At 34.5% G+C, this 22323-nt stretch overlaps 1 protein-coding gene across 2 annotated transcripts; it reads left to right on the plus strand.

Annotated features, from left to right (window-relative positions):
* Nucleotides 1-6350, plus strand: LOC126713168 (uncharacterized). 2 transcript variants are annotated; one of them, XM_050412845.1, is made up of 6 exons: nucleotides 1-157; nucleotides 530-1129; nucleotides 2536-4169; nucleotides 5057-5236; nucleotides 5417-5597; nucleotides 5668-6350. In XM_050412845.1, exons 2-5 carry the CDS (start codon nucleotides 544-546, stop codon nucleotides 5594-5596), a joined length of 2580 nt encoding a protein of 859 aa, XP_050268802.1. In that variant the 5' UTR covers nucleotides 1-157; nucleotides 530-543; the 3' UTR covers nucleotide 5597; nucleotides 5668-6350. The 2 variants fall into 2 exon arrangements, with proteins under 2 accessions (XP_050268802.1, XP_050268803.1); XM_050412846.1 differs by having other exon boundaries at nucleotides 2536-4160.
* The last annotated feature ends 15973 nt before the right edge of the window (nucleotides 6351-22323 follow it).

The raw sequence follows: 22323 nt of genomic DNA on the forward strand, positions 1-22323 counted from the left end.
TTCTTTACTAAAACTCTAGTTTGTCCAGACTTTGAACAAAGAGTTTAAAACCTCAAACTCAAAGCATCAAAGGTAGAGGAAGAGCCACTTTAAACTAAAACCTTAAAATTTGGAGCAAACACTTTACTTGTAAAGTTTTCATTCTTATCTTTGCTTGGTATGTTCAGAAAAATCTCTTCCTTCTGTCTTATCTCATTTCACTCTTTTGAGTTTTGACACATGCATATATCACATATGATTGTTACTATAATTATTGGATTTTACACCATTATTGATGATGATTATATGTTAGTGCTATTTGATTTTTTTTAAAAAAATTATCTTGAGTACTGTGTGTGTTATATGCCGTGCAATGAATCCCAGTTCTTTGGACACACAAAAGATAAGAAAAAGGACTTTGGTTCTTTTTAAACTTGTTTGCTGCTGTAAAGAACCAATTTTGACAAATTTTCTTTTATTGAGCTTGAGTTTAGGTCTGTGGTTATGTTAGATTTTTGTTTATGATCAACTGGGTTGGTTTTGTTTTCAGCTTCTGAAACAAAAATGGAGGGTCAGGGAGATAGAGGCTTGTCTTTGACTTTGTCATCCCGTTTGTCACCTTTAGCTCAGCCCTTCAATCCCCAAACCACTTTGAATTTGTTGGCTAACTCATGCCAGCAACCTTCTTCACCTTCACTAGGCGATTCTCAAAGTTCTGACCTTTCTTTTTCCTTTCTGGGTTCCGTTTCTGATCTCAATTTGGAAGGAGATTCCATGCACAATGTGCCCCTGGATGCTTATGGATTTTATGGCCATCAGTCTGATATGTGTCCCCCAGCTTTCCCTTATGATAATACCCCAGGTTGTGATTTTGATGCCCAATCTTATTATCCACAGCACTTATCATTGGCATTGCAAGGAAATATTGAGTCTGCTGTACCCTATGAGTCAGACTTTGATGCAATGCCATTAACCGAATTTTCCATGCCTAGTTACAACCAGAATTTATCAGGTTTGAGCCATGTTGGCCAAAGGGCCGATGATCTTGATTTGCCATTTAATACGGAACAGGACAAGACAAGTGATCATAAAGGGACTTTCTTTTGGAAGGAAGATTCAATGGCCTGTCAGAGCTTGCTGCTAAAGCAAGGTATCTTTCTTTTACTTGGAGAGTTTCATAGCAATATTGCATGTGATTTGTATTAGACTTTCTGATTCTTATTCTTATATCTGAACTCTATAATATTGTATTTTGATAATGTTTTGAAGATTCATGGTTTTTAGTTGCTGTATTCTGCCTTAATGTACCTAACTTAGTGGTGTCTTGAAAAGTTAAGGTCTGTAGTCTTTTTATTCATTTAATATTAAATCATTTTCTTTAGTTGGTATGTTACTGATGCAAATAACAATTTTAATTTTTTCTGCATTGTAGCTTCAGTACAACATCTGTTTCTATTTGATTAATAAATGCTTTTCTTATAAAGTTTTGGAATGCGTACCCATGTTGATTGTATATCTTTAATTCTCAGACTCTGCATCTCTTATATGAGAATATTTTTTATACTTCTACTTCTATCTTGCTTGTATTTGAACCAAGTATCACGACCATTTCACTTGTGGGGTCCTTGCTTTATGAACACGTGCAATTAGAAGGTAGGCTAGTAGAATTAGGTGAGAGTAAATACCAAGAAAAAATAATGTTCATGGTACTAGATCATTTAGGGTACGGTTTGCCTACAAACAGGTTTGGAGGAAAATTCCTCCAATCCACAATGTGGCAATTCAAGAGACCATCCACATGTACTTCTGAGCTATTTAATGAGTTATGTGATTTAATATGCTTGAATGGTTTTATAAATTTCCACATAATTGGTTGGAGGAGATTCCTCCCAACTGGCTTGGAGGAAAACTCTGTCTTTAGATTTATGTACCAGAAGATGGAATAGAAAGAAAACAGGTCATAAACACCTAGAACTAGGTCTTACGATCTGATGGGACAATTAGTTTTTCATTATGTTAAATATGTATATACAATAATACGCCTTCATTTTGACTTATATCTTTCTGAAAGTTAGAAATTACTAGAAAAATGACACGTACATTGGAGAGACCTGGAAAAACACAGTATTTCCTAAAAACTTTCCATAGATGAATATTTGTTAGCATTGGAATGAAAAAAGAAAGCTATGGACTATATGGCTACTTGTATATGGAGATTCCTGGAAGAGTTGCCTTTAATGGTCATGTTCAATAATTCTATTAGAAAAATAAAATAATTTCAATATAATTTGTATCCCTGGAGATCAATGCATTATGAAATTTTAATATGTTAGACATCATGCGCTTTTCTTCTTCTACATGATTAAAAATTTTGTTTGACTGTAAGTTTAAATGTGAGTTTCTTGAAAGCCTTGCGATGTGATGCTTCATTTTGAACCGGAGAACTCGATGATAGGAAGGAAAAACAATACACAAAGAGTACTCAAAAATGATAACTATATTTTTTGATTGTGAGAGCCACAATAAGACTTGCATTTATGAGATGTTTTTGTGCAGGAAAGCATGCTGCTGAAGGGTTGAAGCATTGTGGTGAAACTTCTGGCAATATTCATGGAAAATTAACTGGTATGATCTTAGGAGGAGATAATCAAATCAAATCTATTGGCACAGAGCAAGTAAATGCTGACTTTTTTCCTGAGCAAAGTTCTAGGCCCGTCTCTTTTAAGTTTTCAACATCATCAGATTTGTGCTCTACTGCAACACTCCAAAATATTCCTGAAGGTCAGCAGTCATGTACAATGCCAGTAGTGACATCGAGCAGTTCTAAGTTGAATGCTGCTTCATACAAGGGATCCTTCCCACGACTTGATTCTTCCTCATCTGAACATACTTTTTCTCTACCAAAAACAAATCCATTGCCAGCTCAATCCTTTGGATCACCATACACTAGCAGAACTGTTTCACCCTTTAATCCCATTCTGTCAGTGAATGCGGATTTTGTGGGCTTTAATGCACTCAACAACAATGAGAATTCTACTGGTTGTACTCCATTAAACCTAAACAAGCCGCATGTCCTGCTGAATGCCAAATGCAAAGAGGTCTACCAAGATAAAAGCTTGATGGAAAAAGGTAATGAACAAAAAAGTAACAAGCCTATCGTTGTTAATGGTGTGGATTCCTTACTCACAGCAACATCTGAGATACAAACTACTTCTACCAATATCCCTGATGATTCGATTCTGCAACCTCATGTGATAAAAGCTGGTGTTACTGTTGAAAGTTCTTCTAAGGTGCTGGATGAGAATGACTCTGATTTGGATTCACCCTGTTGGAAAGGTACCCTGGCTTCTTGTCGATCTCCATTCAGTGTTTCTGGGTCTCTGAGTTCACAATGTCTTGAAAAGGAGCTAGAAACAAGTTACAGTTTAAATCCTCTGGCACCTCATTTTTTCCCTAGTAATGTTAAAGGAAGCCTAGACTGCCATGAAAATGAATGTGGTAGTAGTGATTTCTTATCTTTCCAGAAGGGTGAAACTTCAACTGTTTATGTATCACCAAGACAACATAGAAATATGGATTATGCCAAAGTGGGATCACATCCTTATGAATCAAGCGGTGGAATTGACACTCAATGCTCTGATGACATCTATGAAGCAAAAAAGGAATTTACTCTGTTCAATAACTCAAGAACTAGTGCTTTGCTCGATTCTGCTCACATGGTTCTGCCATCTCTTGTGAAAGACTGTACATATAATGGAAGGCTTGTCACTGGGGCAAATGTTGAAGACTCTTCTCAAGGAATCAAAGATGATGTGCATAGTGATTCAACAGTGGTGCCTGTTCTTGCAAATGAACATGTCCTCAGTCCACCATCTTCCCAAGTTGCTCTTCATACTGATGTAACTGAAACACGTCAGGACGTATCTAAGTCTTTGTCTACACCTCCTAAAATAGATGTTCAGATAGTGATTAATGCCATGCAGGATCTGTCAGAGTTGCTTGTACACAATTGTTCAAATAGTTTACATTCATTGAATGAGCATGACCGCGACATAATTCAGCATATAATCAACAATCTTTATGTGTTTACCACAAATAGGGTTGGACAAAAGACACCAATGCCTGAAACAACTCAAACAGGCATTCCTTCCTATCCTTATAAAACAACAGAACACTGCAAGGTATGGCAGGTGTGTGTGTTGGTTTGATTGATTGTTGTGATCTTTTTTGAAGAATGTTGTGGGTGAATCAGACAACAAGAATGAACCTTGCCTTCCTTTAAAGTTGATGTACGATAGAACACGGGTCTATTTTTATCATTTGTTATTTTTATTTTTATTTTTTATATTTTTATATATTTTCTAAATTTTAGATTTTAGAGATTTAGGTCCTTATTTTTAGTTGTTTAAGGGGTTTCCTAGTTAAGGGCCCTTGTATGGTATTGTATTTATTTAGGATTTGTTTAGTAATTTTTTACTTGTAAAATAAGTTTTCTGGAGCCCTTAAATTGACCTGCAAGCCTATAAACAAAAATAACAATCCACATTTCAATAAAATGGAGATTTTCCTTGTTTCTAGTGGATTCCAAAGTTCTTTCTTGTGGATTCAAATAGTCCCTTATGGATTTAAGGGTTTTTGCCTAGCTAGAATGAGACTTAGCCCTTTCATGCTTTTAGTTCTACACTAGAAGTACACTTTCTTACTAAATTTCTCTGGCATGTAAGAAGATTCTTATTGAATGTGCATTTTATGCATTTTGGAATTGTACTAGCATGATTCATCAGAATTATACCAGCAGATTTGATTTGTTTCATTCTTTGAGGACTATAACTTTCTTTTCTTTTTTTCTTTTCTTTTTTTGTGGTTTAGCTGTTGTTTCCAAAGATATGCTAGTTTTGATTAGCGGATAGATTTCTGACTCAACATGATCAAAAGAAATGAATATTATCATCATCATCATTTCTGTTATTACTAATGCTAGAGAGAGGAGGGGGGGGGGGGGGGGGGGGGAAGTTATTCATATGCACACAAGCACACATTTGTTGGGTTATAAGAACCTGAATAATATCCTTTTCAGCACTCCAGCATGGAACTTAAACTAGCATGGACAAAGACAATGGCTGTTCCACATGAGTCTGGCAATCAGAATTTCCGTGAGGGGCCAAAGAGTTATTATACTATGTTCAATGAGGGAGGCCTGAATTCATTTTGTTCAAACAGTGATGTAGGCACTGAGAAGGGCAATGATATCATCCAGGTTTGGTTGTCATTATGCTGAGAATTATTAAATTGGGGCTTGATGTATTCCTCTGTACTCTCTCTCTCTCTCTCTCTCTCTCTCTCTCTCTCTCTCTCTCTCTCATTTGTGAAAAAGGGGAGGGGAGCCTTAGTGTTTATAATCAGCTTGCAGTGAAACCAAATCTTTGCCAAGTTGCAGGTTGTTACAAAGGGAATGAGAGAAAACCATCAGATTGAGGAAGAGGTGCATCCACAAGCTTTAGTGTATAGGAACTTATGGCTTGAGGCTGAAGCCACAATATGTGCCCTGAAATATAAAACTCATGCTTTAAGCAGGAAATTTGATGGGATGGATGGATGCAAATCGATCAAAAACTAAGGTGGGTACTTTTCCTTACTCTTGACCTTTTTCTCATTTTGTAATGTGACCCTTTTTTTTTGCTCTGTCAGGTGCTAGAAGAGCTTGGGCAGAAAAACAAGATGTCGGGAAAGCTATTTGATTTTGGAGATTGTGGGAGTTTGTATTGCGGCAAGCACTGGCGCTTGTTTTTGAATGCCAAAACTACAAATACTGCACTTGTATGTGCGAATTGTATAAGCGGTTTGTTTAAAGATGTCATAGCTTACATTTGGGCATGGGTCATCTATTTTAAGATGAAGGCCTCAAATTTATACAAGGAGTTTCATAAGTCATGCATGTCTCAACACTGTCCAGTCTATGTCAGACAAAAATCTGGCTGAAACCTCATCTTGTAAAGTTTGTTCCTTCAGGATCTTGGAGAGGTGACAAACTTTTGGAGTTTTTATTAGTGACAAGATGGGAGGCTGTAAAAGAAGATGGGAGTTGAACTTGAACTGCAACACCATTAGTTTTTAGTTTAATGGTGACAAGTTTGTCGCAGAGGCCAGAGTTAATATCTTGTGATGATGTAACTAGTTAACTGTAATATGTATGAAGAATGACTTGATTTGCAAGTTCTGGGAATGGCTCCAGCTTGTGTGAATAACATTAATCGAATTTGGTGCATGTAATGGTTTAGCCATTGTGGAAAAAATAACAACTCAAATTGTTTTTTGGACTTGAACAACATCTTACAAGTGTTTAATGTTAATCTGCTATGATGTATGCTACAGTATTCATATTCCTTAATGAATGGATGACATTAGACCTGAATGGGAAGACAAATCCTTTACTTTCAATTATTCTTTATGACAGTTGATATTTAGCTGTTATGAAAAAAAAAAAAAAATTAAAAATAAAAAAAATAACCTCTAAAGCTTTAGCTGGTATACCTTTTTTTTTTAATAAAAGTTTTACCTTTTCTTTTAGATACTTTTTTATTTATTTAAAGTTTTACCTTTTTCTTTTAGATATTTTGTGGAAGATATGTTTTTTCTAGATACTTTAATCTAAAATGTTTTCTGAGTCAAATAAATCAATTAAGATGTGCAACCTGTGGGAGTGCTGTCTTTTCGAAGACACAATGAAATGGAAAGTGTAGCTTGAATGAAGTGGAGCCAACCAGCATGCAAGGCGAGCTAAGCTTAGTTTATTGGGCTTGGCTTGTTAATTTTAAATCCTTGTGGTGGGCCTCTTTGTGTGCGTTTGTTCAATTTTTTCCTATACAATATAACCAACTTTTTATACTTTAAATTCTCCCTTAACCTTGTATTATATGCATTAGGAATTCAGTTCAACCACAACCAAGGTTTACATTCTCTCTTACACTCTTCATCTTGGACAAATCTATTGTACTCTCTTAATAAAACAAAAACCATCTTGTTTATTTACCTCATTTTTATGCTTCTTGTTAACCAGACCGTAATCATGAAGAGTGGCTCGTGATTCCCACAAGCGACTGTAGATATGATTAAGAGGGACAGAAAATGAAGAAGGAAATTGAAGAAACTTTGTTGGATGAAGAAAAATGTGGATCATGTTCAAAAGTAATAAAATTTCATTACCCCCAAATGACTAATCTAATAAAATTTTATTACCTCCAAATGACTATTCTGAATGTGGTATATACTTCATTGTTCTAAACGATTGCTACAAGTTAAATAATAATACCTAATTCAAGAAAAAAAAAAGAATTAATGGGACTTGCATTGGTGAATATAAAGATCACAACTATTCTTGATTTATAAGATCAGAATCAATTGAATACTTTTTTACTATTTGGTTACAAGAATTTATAATTGGTATGTATTCATTTGCAAATTATTTTTGTTCTTAATGGTATGTATTGCTTTACTGCTTACGTTTTCGAAAAAGAATATTGTAGGGACACAAAATCTTTAACGGCCCGACATCGGTGTTGGGCTCACACAGGGAAAGTCTCTCACAATAAAATTTGTAGAGAGTGGGCTTGAAAGGCCAGCGTTGGGTCACAGGGCGACATTTCGGGCCGGACTATAGGTGAATCGATGTGCGATAGAGCTTTGGGCTGGATATTCAGGCCCATCAGTCTTGTATCTATGAGGATTTGGCTCCTCGGATCATGTCCGAGGAGCGAAGGTGCTGTCCCCGATTACCCGTCGGAGGGTTTTTATGGGGTGTCCGGCGTGTGCTATCCAGACATTCTCTTTCATCCAGTCTTTCTCCCGAAGCTAGATGGGAGTCCCCCCCCCTTTTTTGGGCGCATAACATTCGCTTTTATACTAGCCTACGTGCGTCGTCCTTCGTCCACGTGTAGGGTCGATCTTTCCAGGGCAGATATCTGTCCCATCAGTCTAATCCCTGAATCGTGGGAGATGGTCCATAAAGCCTAAAAATCCGGCTTTGTTTGGGGCGATGTCATGTCAATGAAGGGTATTAAGGACTATTTCCGTGAGATATTTTCTGATCTTTCAAGTTTGCCTGTATCCCATTCTTGTCGATGGGGTTCTGGGCTTTCCGAGGACTGAGCGGTCCTCGGACGTATCTTTGAACCACATCGGGCTCACTATTTTTGGGCTTAGGCCCTGGCCTCTTTTAGCTTGATGACCTGTGGACTCCCCATAAGCGAGCGAGCCGGGCCCATAGACTATTGGGCCCCACAAATATTATTTCATTCTTTGGCGCATTAAAGATTATTAATTGTTTTTAATTTCCTCAAATATTTCAATAATTTTCCTTATAAAAAAAATTGTAATGGTGTTATATTTTATAGAAAAAAAAAATAGAAAGACAATAAAAGTGATGTAGTGATTTTTTGGTTTTTTTTTTTTTTTTTTTTTTTGAGAATACTAAATATTTTAATACACACAGGGAAAGAAGAGAATGTTGTAAAGTGGTGGGCTATGCTAGTGGTGTTGGGCTGCTTCCTACAGCACTAGGCCCAAGTTTTCTGGATAAGGGAGTTGGGACGGGTCCAGCTGCAACTTAAGTTGGTCCGGCTTGTGTGCAAACTAGGTCAGGTTTGCCAGGAACGTGCTTACGGCAGGCAGAACTGTTTCAGACAAGTTGTGACAGATAGACATAATAATGAATAAAATATTTGGCCACTCAGTGGGAAATGACCAAACAACCCTCAAACACAATTACAGCAGCAATAATAATCATTTTTACAGAAGGAAAAGAACAGAACAAAAGTAAACAAGTATAAATATGTATGGGTTAATCAAAATGTTAAGAAATCAACTAAAGTCTGGTCCGCAGGAGCAAAGCCAGAGAGGAAAGAACGTTCCTTCTTAACGCAATTAATCTCTCAGGAAAAGTCCTGCCGTGGAGATTAATTGCCCTGAGGGAAACGGACTTGAGTGGTTTATGCACAGAGGCTCCTTGTGGTTTTCACAGAGAGCAGGATTTCATGAGGGAGAGAAGGAATCGATCTATCGATGCATGCCTGCCGTTCTAATTCTCACTTTATTTTCTTTCTGGTTGTTTTCTTTCTTTCCTTCCCACTCGTTTCTTTTTCTATTTCTTGGTTTTTCTCTTCAAATTCCTATTTCTCAGTTAAGGTTCCCGTTGTTACTCCCCCTTCTGTTCACGGCAAGACCCTCTTTTTATAGTGCCTACCGTGATCGGATTTTATTGTTTTAGCCCTTAACCTCATTTGTCTGGTCTGGGTGTACTGGCCGACCATCACTGTTCTGTCTGTGTCCCACCCCCCATCACCAGACAAAGAAGGGTATTTTGTTTGCTTGTCTAGCATGGCACCTTTTCTTGCTACGGTCTAGGTTCTTTCTCTCTCCCTATCCCTCATGGCATGCACCTAGTGGTTCCAACTCAACTTGCTTCTTTTGGGTAGTAAGTTATCCCAGCAAGACACCTCCCCGAAAGAGCCTGAGCCGGAATCTCAAAAATAGATTTTTCCCCTCTCCCCACCACCAAACCATGCCCTCTGAATCTCTGACCCCTGATCTCACCATGCTCTATATTGGCTGGGTACAGGCTGGTGATGCCTAGGCCTTGCGCATGCCTTCCTTCCATATGTGTCCAAAATCTGCCTGCTACCCATTTGTCTACCGTGGTCTGGAGGCTTGCCTGCATAGCTTGCCGTCCGTTTTCTTTGACCTTTTATGTGGACTGCTTTTTGATTTCCTGCTCCTCTTAGGAGCTGGGCCTTATTTGATGATGGACCTTATATTTCTTTGGCCCACTTCTTGATTTCTCTCATTTCCTGCCATATTGTTCTATTATTCCTGTTGTAATGACTCAATCCTGCTGGGCCTCTTAAGGCCAGCCGTTTACTCTTTCCCCCAGTGGCTTGGTATGGCCACTGGTTTTTTCTTACTTATGGGCTCCTGTGTTCCTTTTGTCTTTCTTTTGGGCATCCTTAGCCCACTTGCTTTCTTTGGGCTTCCTTGGCCCTTTTACTAATTCTGCATTCTCATGGGCTTTTACTAACTTCATTGGGCTTCCCTAGCCCAATTACCTTATTCTCATCCTTGGGGTTCATGGGCTTGCCATAAACCCCTTACTTTCTTAGTTTATATTACTTTGGGCTTGCGGCGACCCTTTCTCACTTTTCTACATTATACACTGTCCATGGGATGCTATTTCTCTCTTTTTGGGCTTCTTTAAGCTCACTTGCCTCTTTAAGACCCATTTGTTTATTTCATGGGCCTGTGATCCATTATCCTGTCGCTTGGGCCTAATGGTTTTGCCATCTGCTTGCCAATTCTTTGCTTCCCTTGTTGTTGGGCTTTTCTTCTTTCTACTTGGCTTCTCACAAATGACCCTCAACAAAGGTCTTAAAGAAATTGACAGTAATATATATCCAAAAGAGCTTAGTGATGTAGTGATTTAATCATACTATATATGTTTACAAATTTGAAAATTGCATGATATAATGGTTGATATAGATAAACTACATGTTACATGCATACTCAAGAATGCTATTAGTTTTTTTGTTTTTTGTTGGATTCTGCTTCAATTGTTGTAAAAGCAACTAAATTTGAACAAGAATATCATATTTCAAATAAATCGTTTCTCATATAAATCTAAGAAAAATGAATTCAAATTTCATTAGGCTATACTTAAATAATTAATGTGCCACTTAAAATCATTAATATATGTATTTATCATATTAGTACCTTTTTAATTACAAACGATAGATACTACAATGTTAGTTTTATTGCTTAATATATAATTCCATCAAAGCAATAAAACTATCTAATAAGTAAATGTGTAGTTTTATCTCTCTTCAAGTTCTGGATTGGCTCCAACTGGTTGTGTTGTATGAATGACAATAATCGAGTTTAGTGCATGTAATGTAATGGCTCAGCTAATGTGGCATAGGTTTAAATTCTATCACAGAAGTGAACGTCATAAGTTTAAACTCTAAAAAAAAAAAAAAAAAAAAAAAAAAAAAAAAAAAGCAATGGCTCAGCTAGTGTTTGATGCTAATCTTTTACGCTGTATGCCATAATATGAGTTTGGCTTACCTTCAGTGCTTTTTTAACTGGAATTTTCTTTTATTTTAATGAAAAACAGTCACATCATCCACTAACTAAATAAAATATGGAAATTAAAGTCCACTACTACTTATTATTGTGTATTTAAAACAAAATGACACCTCTAATTAAAAGCCCCCCCCCCCCCCCCCCCCCCCCCAATATTCATATTCCTTAATGAAATTTAAATGAATATGTTTGAGATCAGACCTGGTTATGGGCTGGTCAGTCGTCTCTCCGTTCGGCCCACCTGAGCCATCCTTATTTCTTGGTGGGTTAGGACTCGTTGTTTTAGGTCAGTGGGCTGTAGTTTTCTTAAAGCAGGAGCCCAATTAAAGTTTTGGGTCAGGCCTGGGATGAGTACTTAAATGAGAACACGTAATGCCCTTTCTTTTTCTTTTTCTTCACTCATGTTTTTTAGCCCTGATTGGGAAGACAAATCCTCTTCACTGTTTGTTCTTTCTACTTTATGAGTCAAGCCATGGGACAACGAAAATAAGCTTACCCTAAAGAAGCTGGGTAATTTTTTAAGTTTTACTCTTTTTTTTTTTTTAATAAATATTTTTGTTGAAGTTTTACTTTTTTTAAGATACTTTTATGATTTTATCTACCATATTTTTAAAGTCAAATAAATTATACCAAAATAAGCACTCGTGGGAAATGTGGATTGAACTTGGTTAGTATGAGCTACAAATGTGCAACTTCTGGGAGTTAAAAATCCTTGTGGTAGGCCTCTTCTTTGTGCGTTTGTTCTATAATATTTTTTGTATGACAAACTTTTTATCCTATAAATGCTCACCTATAAACCTTCAAACTTTAGAAAGAAAGAGAGTCCAATTATGATAGAAGTTTAATGAGCAAGATGTTAGGGAAACACATTCTATATATTATATTATATGCTCTTCACAGTTACATTTATATATGTGCGGGATGTTTAGGAAGGATATAGAAAGAAAGTGAATGGAAATGTTAGTTAACTCCCATTCACCGAGTGGCACCACATGACACAATACTGGCTTAGATGAAAGAATAGCCAGTTGGAAGTACTTGGACAGCCCATGTAATCATTCATCCACCAAGACAAAAAAGTGACCATTCATGGAAGTGGGGACCTGTAATGTAACTTGGACAATTTGGTATCCTTTTACTACGACCCCTCAAGTGGTTGCAAGTATTCACCATTTATACTATCGGGTCTACATAGCCAAAAACTAAAATGTGAAATATGTTTTTGTCATTTAGGAATGCAGTTCAACCCCAACCAAAGTTTACACATTCTCTCTCTCTCTCTCTCTCTCCATATGGTTCACATGGTCCTATATGGTCCACCCTACCTTCCATAATTACATGAAACCAAAATTATAATGTTAACACATAAATGATGAAAAGAGAAAGCAAAAGAAAAGGGGAAAGAAGGCAAGTAGGTGAAATAATGAAAGAGAAATGAAGATAGAAAGGAAAGAAGGGAATTAGAGTAAAGACAAAAGCGGGGGGGGGGGGGGGGGGGGGGTGTTGTGGTCGAAAGGATTTGAAGTAATAGTAATAGTGGAAAGAAAGGGGAATGGGAAACTGAGGCAGTGTAATGCATATGGTGCAGTTTGGATACCTTAGCATGAATCTAGTTATCCGGCAATAAATGAGGGAGGGCATTGGGTCAGGAAAAATTCCAGAGCTGCCCCATCCCTATATGCCACCCCATATCTCTATCCCATTCCATCCAGGTGGGTCAGAATATTTTGCAGTCAGGCCCACTTACTCTCACACCCTGTCCCCCCATTTTTATTTTCTATTCTTTCTTTTTTGCTACTGTATGAGACAGAATATTGTAGCATTCAATACAATATAAAAAATCTAAGAATGGTTTGATGTCAAAATATTATAAATTTTATAAATTGATATGTTATTTATGTCAATTATCATTATTTATACGTTCATTTATTATGTTGTTAAAGTTTATTAATCATATTAATTATCATACGGTAAAAATATCAATTGATAGTAACTTTAATATTTTCTCAAGTCTAATGACATAACAAATCTTTTTAGTTTTTATTATCAGACCAAGACACCAATTAGTTTTTGATATAGACGTGAATTGAACTTCAAATCTCTTATTCAATTATCAAAGACTTTACTAATTGAGCTAATTAGAACTCATTTGATTGTGACTAATGTATAATAAAAATGATAAATATGAAACTGATGCAAACTTGTCACAAAAAAAATAATAATAATAATAAAAAATAAAAAAATAAAAAAATAAAATTGTTGCCAGTAGCTATAGCATTGTTGTATAGTATAACAGTATATATTTTGTTTTTGGGTAAAATGGATAAGTATTATAAATATATATCTTTACGGCTGTTGTAAATAAAAGGGTGTGCACACCATGACATGTAGCTATCATCCGGACCCTTATATTTCACCATAATTACGGTTGTTTTCTGGGATCGGCTGCCACCCTTTGCACTGTCATTGTTAATGCTCTGTCACATGATATCAATGTACACTGTACACTGAGCAGCCCCACCAGCTTTTTTTCTCTTCTTTTCTTTTATTTTTTTTTATTTTTTCTTTTTCTTTTTTCCACTCCTGCTGTTGCTGCTGCTTCTTCTTCTTCTATCTTCTTCTACATATCCTCTTTTTCCAGTTGCTTTCTGCGTGACAGTGTCTGAATATTATAACGAAATCAAAAGTGTAAACAGCCCTCTTCTCAGCCTTTAATTCTATCTTTAACATCTTTGTATTACATGTCCATTTTTTTACTTTTGGGTACATGGAATGTTTAGTGGTATAAATGAGGAAAAGAAAAAAAAGCATGCCATATGCCTCATGCCACGTCTCTCTCTCTCTTTGAAGTTTGTATTTGTTTTTTTTTGTTTTTTTTTTCATCTTTTTATTTTCACCATAAAAGAAATCTACCAAAATAATAGAGCCAAAGAGGGTGAGAGAGAGAAGGTATCACGGGAATGTGGTGCATTAAAACCAAAGAAATATCAACGTGGTCCATGCAGTCTACAGAGTGAGACTTTGTGAGTAGATTGCACGCGTCCTACGGAGCCAAAGTCTTCCTTAGAAGATAGAGAGAGAGAGAGAGAGAGAGAAGAAGAAGAAGAAAATTAAACGAATGAATATGAAAACTACTTTTCTTTTGTATAATAATTTAATAGGGGCTTCTTCTTTTATTGTCGTCATTGATTACGCCTAGTAACCCTAAAATCTATACACACTCAGACTTTTTATATATATAGAGTGGGGACACACCATACATCTCTCCATCTGTTCAGGGTATACGAATCTTGTTTCTTTCATTACTTTATTTAATATCCTTCGCCATTTAGCTACCACCTTAGTTTTTTTTGTCACTTACTTCCCTACACTCACACACAAAGCTTTGGGACCTGAAATATCAATGTCATCCTGTTTATTTTTTTCAACTCATAATGCCAGAATAACTACCACATGCATAAAAAATTACAGTATCAATTAATATACTTTAAGTTAAGTAATTAGCTGCAAATAATATTCAAATGGATTATAGTACAATTATATTTTTCTTCAGTCTTGTAGTCATCATGTGGTTTTAGGTCAATACACTTTTATAATGTTACCAATCCATTAAAAAAAAAAAAATGAAAATAGATACAGCCTGCAGTTTTTTAATCAAACCCATTTAGAAAGGATGGGACTGGTTCAAAATTTTGTAGTAGTAGTAGTAGTAAATAAATGTGATTGAGAAATGTAAAATAATGCACGTGAATGTGATAGGGCGAAAAGGGCAGAAAAGCATGCAGTAATAGAAGAGGGATCAGAGCAGTTTCCAATTGCAAACTCACTGAAAGAGTAGCTAGATAGAGATCAGTGTAGAGTATATGGGGGTTATTTGTGCAAGATTTCGTTATGCTTGTCTGGTCTGTTCCTTAGTCTATACGGAGCCCCATCATCTTAATGCTGACTCTAGCTCTACTAGACGCTGATGATGCCTCTGTGGATGACAGTCTACAACTAGATTCTAGATGCTATATATATATATATATATATATATATATGAGTGTACACACTGGAGGCTTGGGGTCCCATCTCTTACAAATTGTGTACAGTATATTTTTGCAAATGATCATCGATCAGTCTATTTTATGTAATATTTATTTATGAGGCTAGCATTAAGTATTGGCAGTGGGTTGTCCTTGTGAAGGATGACAAACTTTTTTTTTTTTTTTTTGAGAAAAAGGATGACAAACTTGAATGACAAGAATTAGCTAAAAGTAATGCTAGGGAGGTATAAAAATTGGATTTTACTAATGTGTGTTATGACACACAATAATAAACCAATTTTAGAAAAAGTTTTTCGAAAATATAAAAAATTTTGACAATTTTTTCAAATTCTAATAAAAATTTTCTAAAAATGGATTTGTTAATATGTGCCCTTAGACCCATAAAAATTTATAACTTTGTGTGTTGTGAGTGGTGAAAGTGTTCCTTACATAGCCCACCGTCACACTTCCATCACTGACAACTCACCACATGACGAATTGTAATACAAAATTGTACATTTTTATGTGTCCCTAACTTAGCTAAAGCTTATTTTTACTATTGAAAGGAATAGCTAAAGCTTACTCTTACTACTGAAAGGACACACCCCCAATGTTGCTCATTTGACACAAACCAAAATACCATGGACTACTGGGTCTTTTTTTTTTCTACAACTTTTTTTTAGTCCACAATATCTGCGACCTTTGTCCCACAAATTTTGTTTTCCTAAATACATTTGGATGATTATTTACGTTGTTCTCTATTGACCTACAACTCACATTTCCATTGTGAGAGGGAATAAAAAGAAAAAAAAAAAAAAAAAAAAAAGCTTTTGTCTTATGCCATGTTTCCATGCTAATCAAAGATACGAATATAATGTAGTCAGATTTAGAGATTGTGCCCATGAATATTCTTACTACTTTTCTTTCTCCTCCACAGCAAAATAGAACTTACCATTAATGTAATATTAATTTAATCTGAATCATGAAATAGATTATTTTTAAATAAATAATAAATCACTTTCTAAGAAAAAAAACTATTCCCCCTTAGTAGTCATTCATCATTAATGCTTGTCCTCCAAGGAATGAGGAAATTTTGTTGAATAATATAATTACCAAAAACTTATTAGTATCTTAGTCTAATGATAAAGAGCTATCATCAGAAACAGACGTCATAAGTTGAAAACTCTCTAAATATATATATATATATATATATATAACTATAAACAAATAAATAAATAATCCTAGAACCCATCCTGACTAAGCCGAGAATTAATAGACTTCCAAAATTAGTTAATGACATTGGTGTAGGTGTGTTAAGAAATCAAAGATAAAAGATGATTAAGCAAGTCAGTTGGGAATTTGGGACTGACTTATGTTGGTGATTTTCAATTTAGAAATTATTAATTTACAAGTCCTTCCTCAAATTACATGGTGAAGTTGGTTCAAAGACAAGGGAACCAAAAAACAAGGAAAAATGGAGCTTTTATTAGGGGTGTCAATGTTCGACCCAACCAGCGAACCCGACACGAACCCGACATGGGTTTTTCCGGGTTAGGGTTTGGCCTTAATGGGTTTGGCCTTAATGGGTTTGGGTCATAAATGGGTCAACTCAAAAGTGACACGATAAGAAACATGTTATAAGTGGGTCAACCTGCGTAACCCGCAATAGACACGTTTGACACGCCAATTTATTTGTGTCAACCTGAAATGACCCACTTAACACAACCTGTTTAACTCGTATAACAAATAAATATTTATTTTATTTTAGATTTGTCAAATACCTTTTATATCCAACATATATTTTAAATTTAAAAAGAAAAGTGAGTAATTACAAAAACTTACAAGGGATATAATTGGAAATTGAAACTTTACAAATCCTAGATCTCTAAACCCTACAAACCCTAAATTATTTCTAGATGGATGTTATATTTAATATTATACAGGTTGAAATGGGTTGTGTTACATTCATATCAGCCTAACATGACTTATTTATTAAGGGTGTAAAATGGGTTGGGTCAGGTCAACCTGCCTTATTAACAGGTCGGGTTAGGGTTGAAGGATTATGACATGATTATTAAATGGGTCGGATTAGGGTTGATCCATTCAGTCGAATACCCTTATCTTAACACGACAGGAACCCAACACGCTAACCCAAATTGACACCCCTAGCTTTTATCATTTAATATCAGTAAATTTAAGTTTTAATGAAAGATTAATTGCAATTTTTCTAGGAAGAGGCCTCTTCCAAGCATGGCGATGTGGATGAAAGGCAACCATTTAAAGAATAAATAAATAAATGAAAATAAGGAAGACAGATTTATCGTAGATTACTTTTTGTGGTGATTTGCAGTGACATGTAGTAATTACTAAAATTATGGAATGAATTTGAAGATTTTTTTTTTTAGTAAATAGTAATATATATTATAACACACACAAAAATAGTAATACTAGTGTTTTAAACCAGGTTTATAATATATAACATAACCAAAGTACAACTACAAAATGGTCTAATATTTGTAATTGTAGACTAAGGTTATAAATAACGGATACTAGACACACATAACCAATGTAGGATAAACATCCCTATTTTTTTAAAGTAAAAAGTAATACATATTAGAACACACATGGAAATAGTAATACTAGTATTTTAAACCAACTTTATAATACATTACATAATCAAACTACAACTACAAAGGTTACAGCTACAAAAGGGTCTAATTTTTGTAATTATAGACTGGGGTTATAAACAGCAGAAACTAGACACGCACAACCAATGTGAGATAAACATCCTTATTGAAGATATAATCCAATAAAAAATTGAGGAAATATTATTTCCTCAATTTTCTAAATCTAAACCATTTGCTAGCTAAATAGAAGATCCTTTCCATTTCAAAGCAAATTGAAAAAGACCCTTCTTCTAAGATCCTTTCCATTTTAATGTGGGATAAACATCCTTATTGAAGATATAATCCAATAAAAAATTGAGGAAATATTCGATTTTCTAAATCTAAACCATTTGCTAGCTAAATAGAAGATCCTTTCCATTTTAAAGCAAATTGAAAAAGACCCTTCTTCTAAGATTTAATATTTTGTAAATTTAAATGTGTATACAGTGCACACCATTTTAAATTAATTATTATATTTCTTTTTTGTGGGTATTATATATATATTTATTTGTTTTATGTGATTATATTTCTTATTTGGTTGAATGTAATTGTGAATGACACTATACTATAAGTACATTTGTGTATACATATAAAAACTAAATCTTCACTTTGCAAATCTCTCCATTTGATTTGAAATAGAGAAAAGTATTTCCTTAATACGATCAAGGAAAATGTTCGTATATATCCATTGTTACTCGAGCACAGCCTCCAAACTGCAATAACAATGTTGAGTTGGTTAAAAATTGTGTGCAATGTTATAAATATATTTCTGGTGTACTGAAACAAAACAAAAAACAAAACAAAAAAGAAAAAACATATAATAAATGGTTAAGTATTTCATGCTAGTGCTCGTTTGGATGAGGAGATTTTCATTAACTAATTTTATTTATTTTCAAGGTACAACTTTTAAAAGACTCGTTTTTTTTTTTTTTTGGTACAACCATATTTTAAGAATAAACAATATAAACAGATAGAGATAAGTTCATCAAACGAAAATTAAGTATTAGCCATATAATAAACCAAAAAAAGATATTAGCCATATATATATATATATATATATATTCATCTCATTTAACAAGATACACCACACAAATAGCTATGCAATGGAATTCAGAGTAGTGCAAAGCTTCTTTCTAAGATAACATATAAAGAGCGCCTATAGACTAGGAACATACTTTTCCCAAAAACATAATTTCATGGTTTAAACAATGAAATTCACTATTCTAAATTTACCCAGAGAGAGAGAGAGAGAGAGAGAGAGTAAGAGAAATTCTGAGCAAGAGCAAGTATCCCTCTTAAATTCATGAAACAAGATCATTTCCCACGAGAGATTGATGCATGCATGTGAGACTGATTCGCTAAAATGAATTCACACATGTAATTAAAGGTAGGTTGAGGCAATGATTCATGCTATCAGTTTAACTCTATCTCCTCGAGGTTATAGATGAACATCGTTTAAATGTGGCATGTACATACCTGTAGGGATTAGTCTCAACTCAGTTAGTCGGAGACACCATGGCATAACAGCACAATATCATATAAATCATAATAAAGAATACCCTAGCTAGATAAAGATTAAAGAACATTTTGTTGCAAATTAATTTAGATAACAGGCTATATATATTGGGCAGTACGTATGTACTGTTAGAACATGACACAAAAATAAGTATTCATCAAAGAGGAGAACTAGACCTAATTAAGACACATTAATTGATACCTATTAATGCATCTAGTAACCTTTAGGTATACAATTAGCAATGTCTTCAGCAGGTACTAGTATCTCTATTTAGCCCTTAGGCCTAGATTCAGGTGTGGGGGAACAGTATTTAAATAAATCTAACAGTCAAATTTTTTTTCCAAGAAAAAAGAAAGAAAGATAGAAAGAATAAAACCAGCACAATCTCCTAGAAAAAAGAAAGAAAGATTGAAAGAATAAAACCAGCACAATCTCTTTATATAAGTGATGCCCTTTCAGCCACGTAAAACTAGAGAGGTTAACACCAGGTTTAATGTTTTTTTTTTTTTGGTAAACGCCAGGTTTAATGTTCACTACTCTATAAAACATGCATGGTGGAAGTGAGCTTATTTTGCAATGTAAATGAGTACATCACCTTTACCTGAAGGTGGGTCTTATGTGTTATAAACAACCAAATTTCTGGAGCAGAGAATCAGTTAAAAAAGTGATAAGCAGATTATTATATCTACTCTACTAGAGTGGTGGATATGTAACTTACCATTACTATATATACGTGAGAAATTGTAAACTCAAGTTTTTAACCAGTATGAATTCTTAGATTGTAACACTTGAGATTGAATGGAAAGTAGAAGTAAGAAACAGTAGTAAACTCGTCTCCTTAAACAGAAGGAAGACATCTCAAAATGATACAGTGGTTCAATGAATAAATATGAAGTTTCACCTTTGGAGAAATAGATTTTATAACCGCTTTGCTAATTAATCTCGTGTATTCCCCTATTTTTCCCTTCTTCACTTTGTATAAAAACCAAACATTTTAAAGTTCTTTCTCTCTTAAGAAGAAAAAGAAGGGAAAATTTTATAGGATTATCCTCAGATATTCTTGTTCCTTTTAGTGCACCATTATTATTGGCTCTTGAGCATTATCACAGCATTACACAAGAAGTTAACATGAACTTAATTGATGCTTTTTGATGATAATAAACTAGACAATACAACTAAGGTGCATTTGCTTTATAAAGAAGCAATTCAAATTTCATTTTTCAGAATTTTTTTTTTTTTTAAGATAGTTACAATAGGCATGAGGATGTGCTAATTAAGTTAGAAGAGAATATGTGTGGTCATCCTTAACTACGTACTATTGAGAATCTATAACTGACCACAGAATTTTGGGACTAAATTTGGTTCTTGTTGTTGTAGATATTCTCTAAGTGCGTTCAAATTGCAAAGTGACTAGATATAGATTAACAAAACTCAAGTTAGTAACTTCTTACGGTGAAACAATTTGAGTTGAGTTGTTTCCAGATTGGTTGCAAACTAAAGCAAGGTATGATTCAAACTTTTGAGTTTTGAATTATGGTAAGGAAATTGGTAACATAGATTAAAGAAGAGGAGTTTTCAGTGAAAAGAAAAAGGGGAGTTTTTGAAGGTTCTTATTACAAGACATGAACCACATACTTTCTAATCATTGTGTCATGCTTGTAACAGAACTGTTTCTATATATTGCCAATTTGATCTTACGTTTAAGCATAATGCGTGGGATGCAACATGTTTTTTTTTTTTATGAACATGTTGGGATGAGTAATAGCTACGTATAGTTATGACCAAAACTAGCTTCTAACTTATTATATTGTCATGGACTGTTAAATTAAATCGCATACTATTGCTTCATTATGTACACCATATAATTAGATCAAAAGTAAATTCGGTGGCACAGAAATGCAACATGTGAAGGAACATTTAAGGTGGCTATTGGTTCAAGTATCAATAATTAAAATCATTTCGATGGTTCTACAAAGGTTGACAAAAACTATAGCCCTTGGAAAGTTATTGGAAAATTTTGCTGCTTAACTGTTTGATTTCTGACTACTAGCACCCACAGCAACATGTATAACCTAATTTGCAAAGGATATACATACACATTTTAAAGATATAAAAAATTATAATGATGATGATGATGATAATGAAAAACGTGCCTATATCTATGTTTAACGTTTAGTATCATATATTTTGTTTATAGTTGATCTCAAGTTTGGAAAAATGAGGAGTATTATGATAGGTTAATGGTTAGCGTGTAAAATTTAATTGTTTATTAATATAAATGATGAAAAAAAAAAAAAAACAAACAAACAAAAGAAAAAACAAAAACAAAAACAAAAGAGAATGACTAGACTATACATGGGAACGCTAGTCTATAATATAAACTTAGATATACCATGTACAATTTCTCTACTGTTACCTCTAAGTTCTCGTGTTGATTATGCAATGAGATTGTTGAGTACTAATAATGCAAGTAAACTTTGGTTAGCAGCAGGAATGCTAGTCTCTGCTTAGACAGTGTAGTTGTCTTTTCTAACATCAAAATCACTTCCAACTCTATTGAAAGAAGAAAACTTCTTGATTCATGTGGGGGCAAAAACAGTGAAGGAATCGTTTCCTAGAAGAACTTGGAAGTGCACAGTGAATTTAGTAGGGGAAAGGGGTCAGTATGAGACTTGCATTAGTTTTTTTTTTTTTTCTTTTCTTTTTTTTTTTTCTTTTTTTTTTCTTTTTTCTTTTTCTTTTTTTAAAATGATAGCTGGTAAACAAGCAGGTTTTTTTTTTTTTTTTTTTTTTTGGTTGAAAGGCTATTCATATAAAACAAGCAGGTATGATATAACTGCAATAAAGATAGAAGCAATATAAATAAAGAACAAAGATAGTTATCCTACCTTTTTAAGGCTCTGAAATCTTTTCCTGCAAAACCTGCGTGGCGTGCCCAACGAAGCAACGACAAGAACAACAACCTACCAAGATTAAATACAAACAAAACTTCCATTCCATCAGGGACCTT

The sequence above is a fragment of the Quercus robur genome, chromosome 2 (assembly GCF_932294415.1).
Source record: "Quercus robur chromosome 2, dhQueRobu3.1, whole genome shotgun sequence".
Taxonomy (NCBI): Eukaryota; Viridiplantae; Streptophyta; class Magnoliopsida; order Fagales; family Fagaceae; genus Quercus; species Quercus robur.

Excerpts from the sequence above, each read along its gene's own strand:
- LOC126713168 (XM_050412845.1), top strand. The coding sequence starts at position 544 with ATGGAGGGTCAGGGAGATAGAGGCTTGTCTTTGACTTTGTCATCCCGT. Across the intron at positions 4,170-5,056 it reads AACACTGCAAGGTATGGCAG|CACTCCAGCATGGAACTTAA; the intron begins GTGTGTGTGTTG and ends TATCCTTTTCAG. Across the intron at positions 5,237-5,416 it reads AGGGCAATGATATCATCCAG|GTTGTTACAAAGGGAATGAG; the intron begins GTTTGGTTGTCA and ends GCCAAGTTGCAG.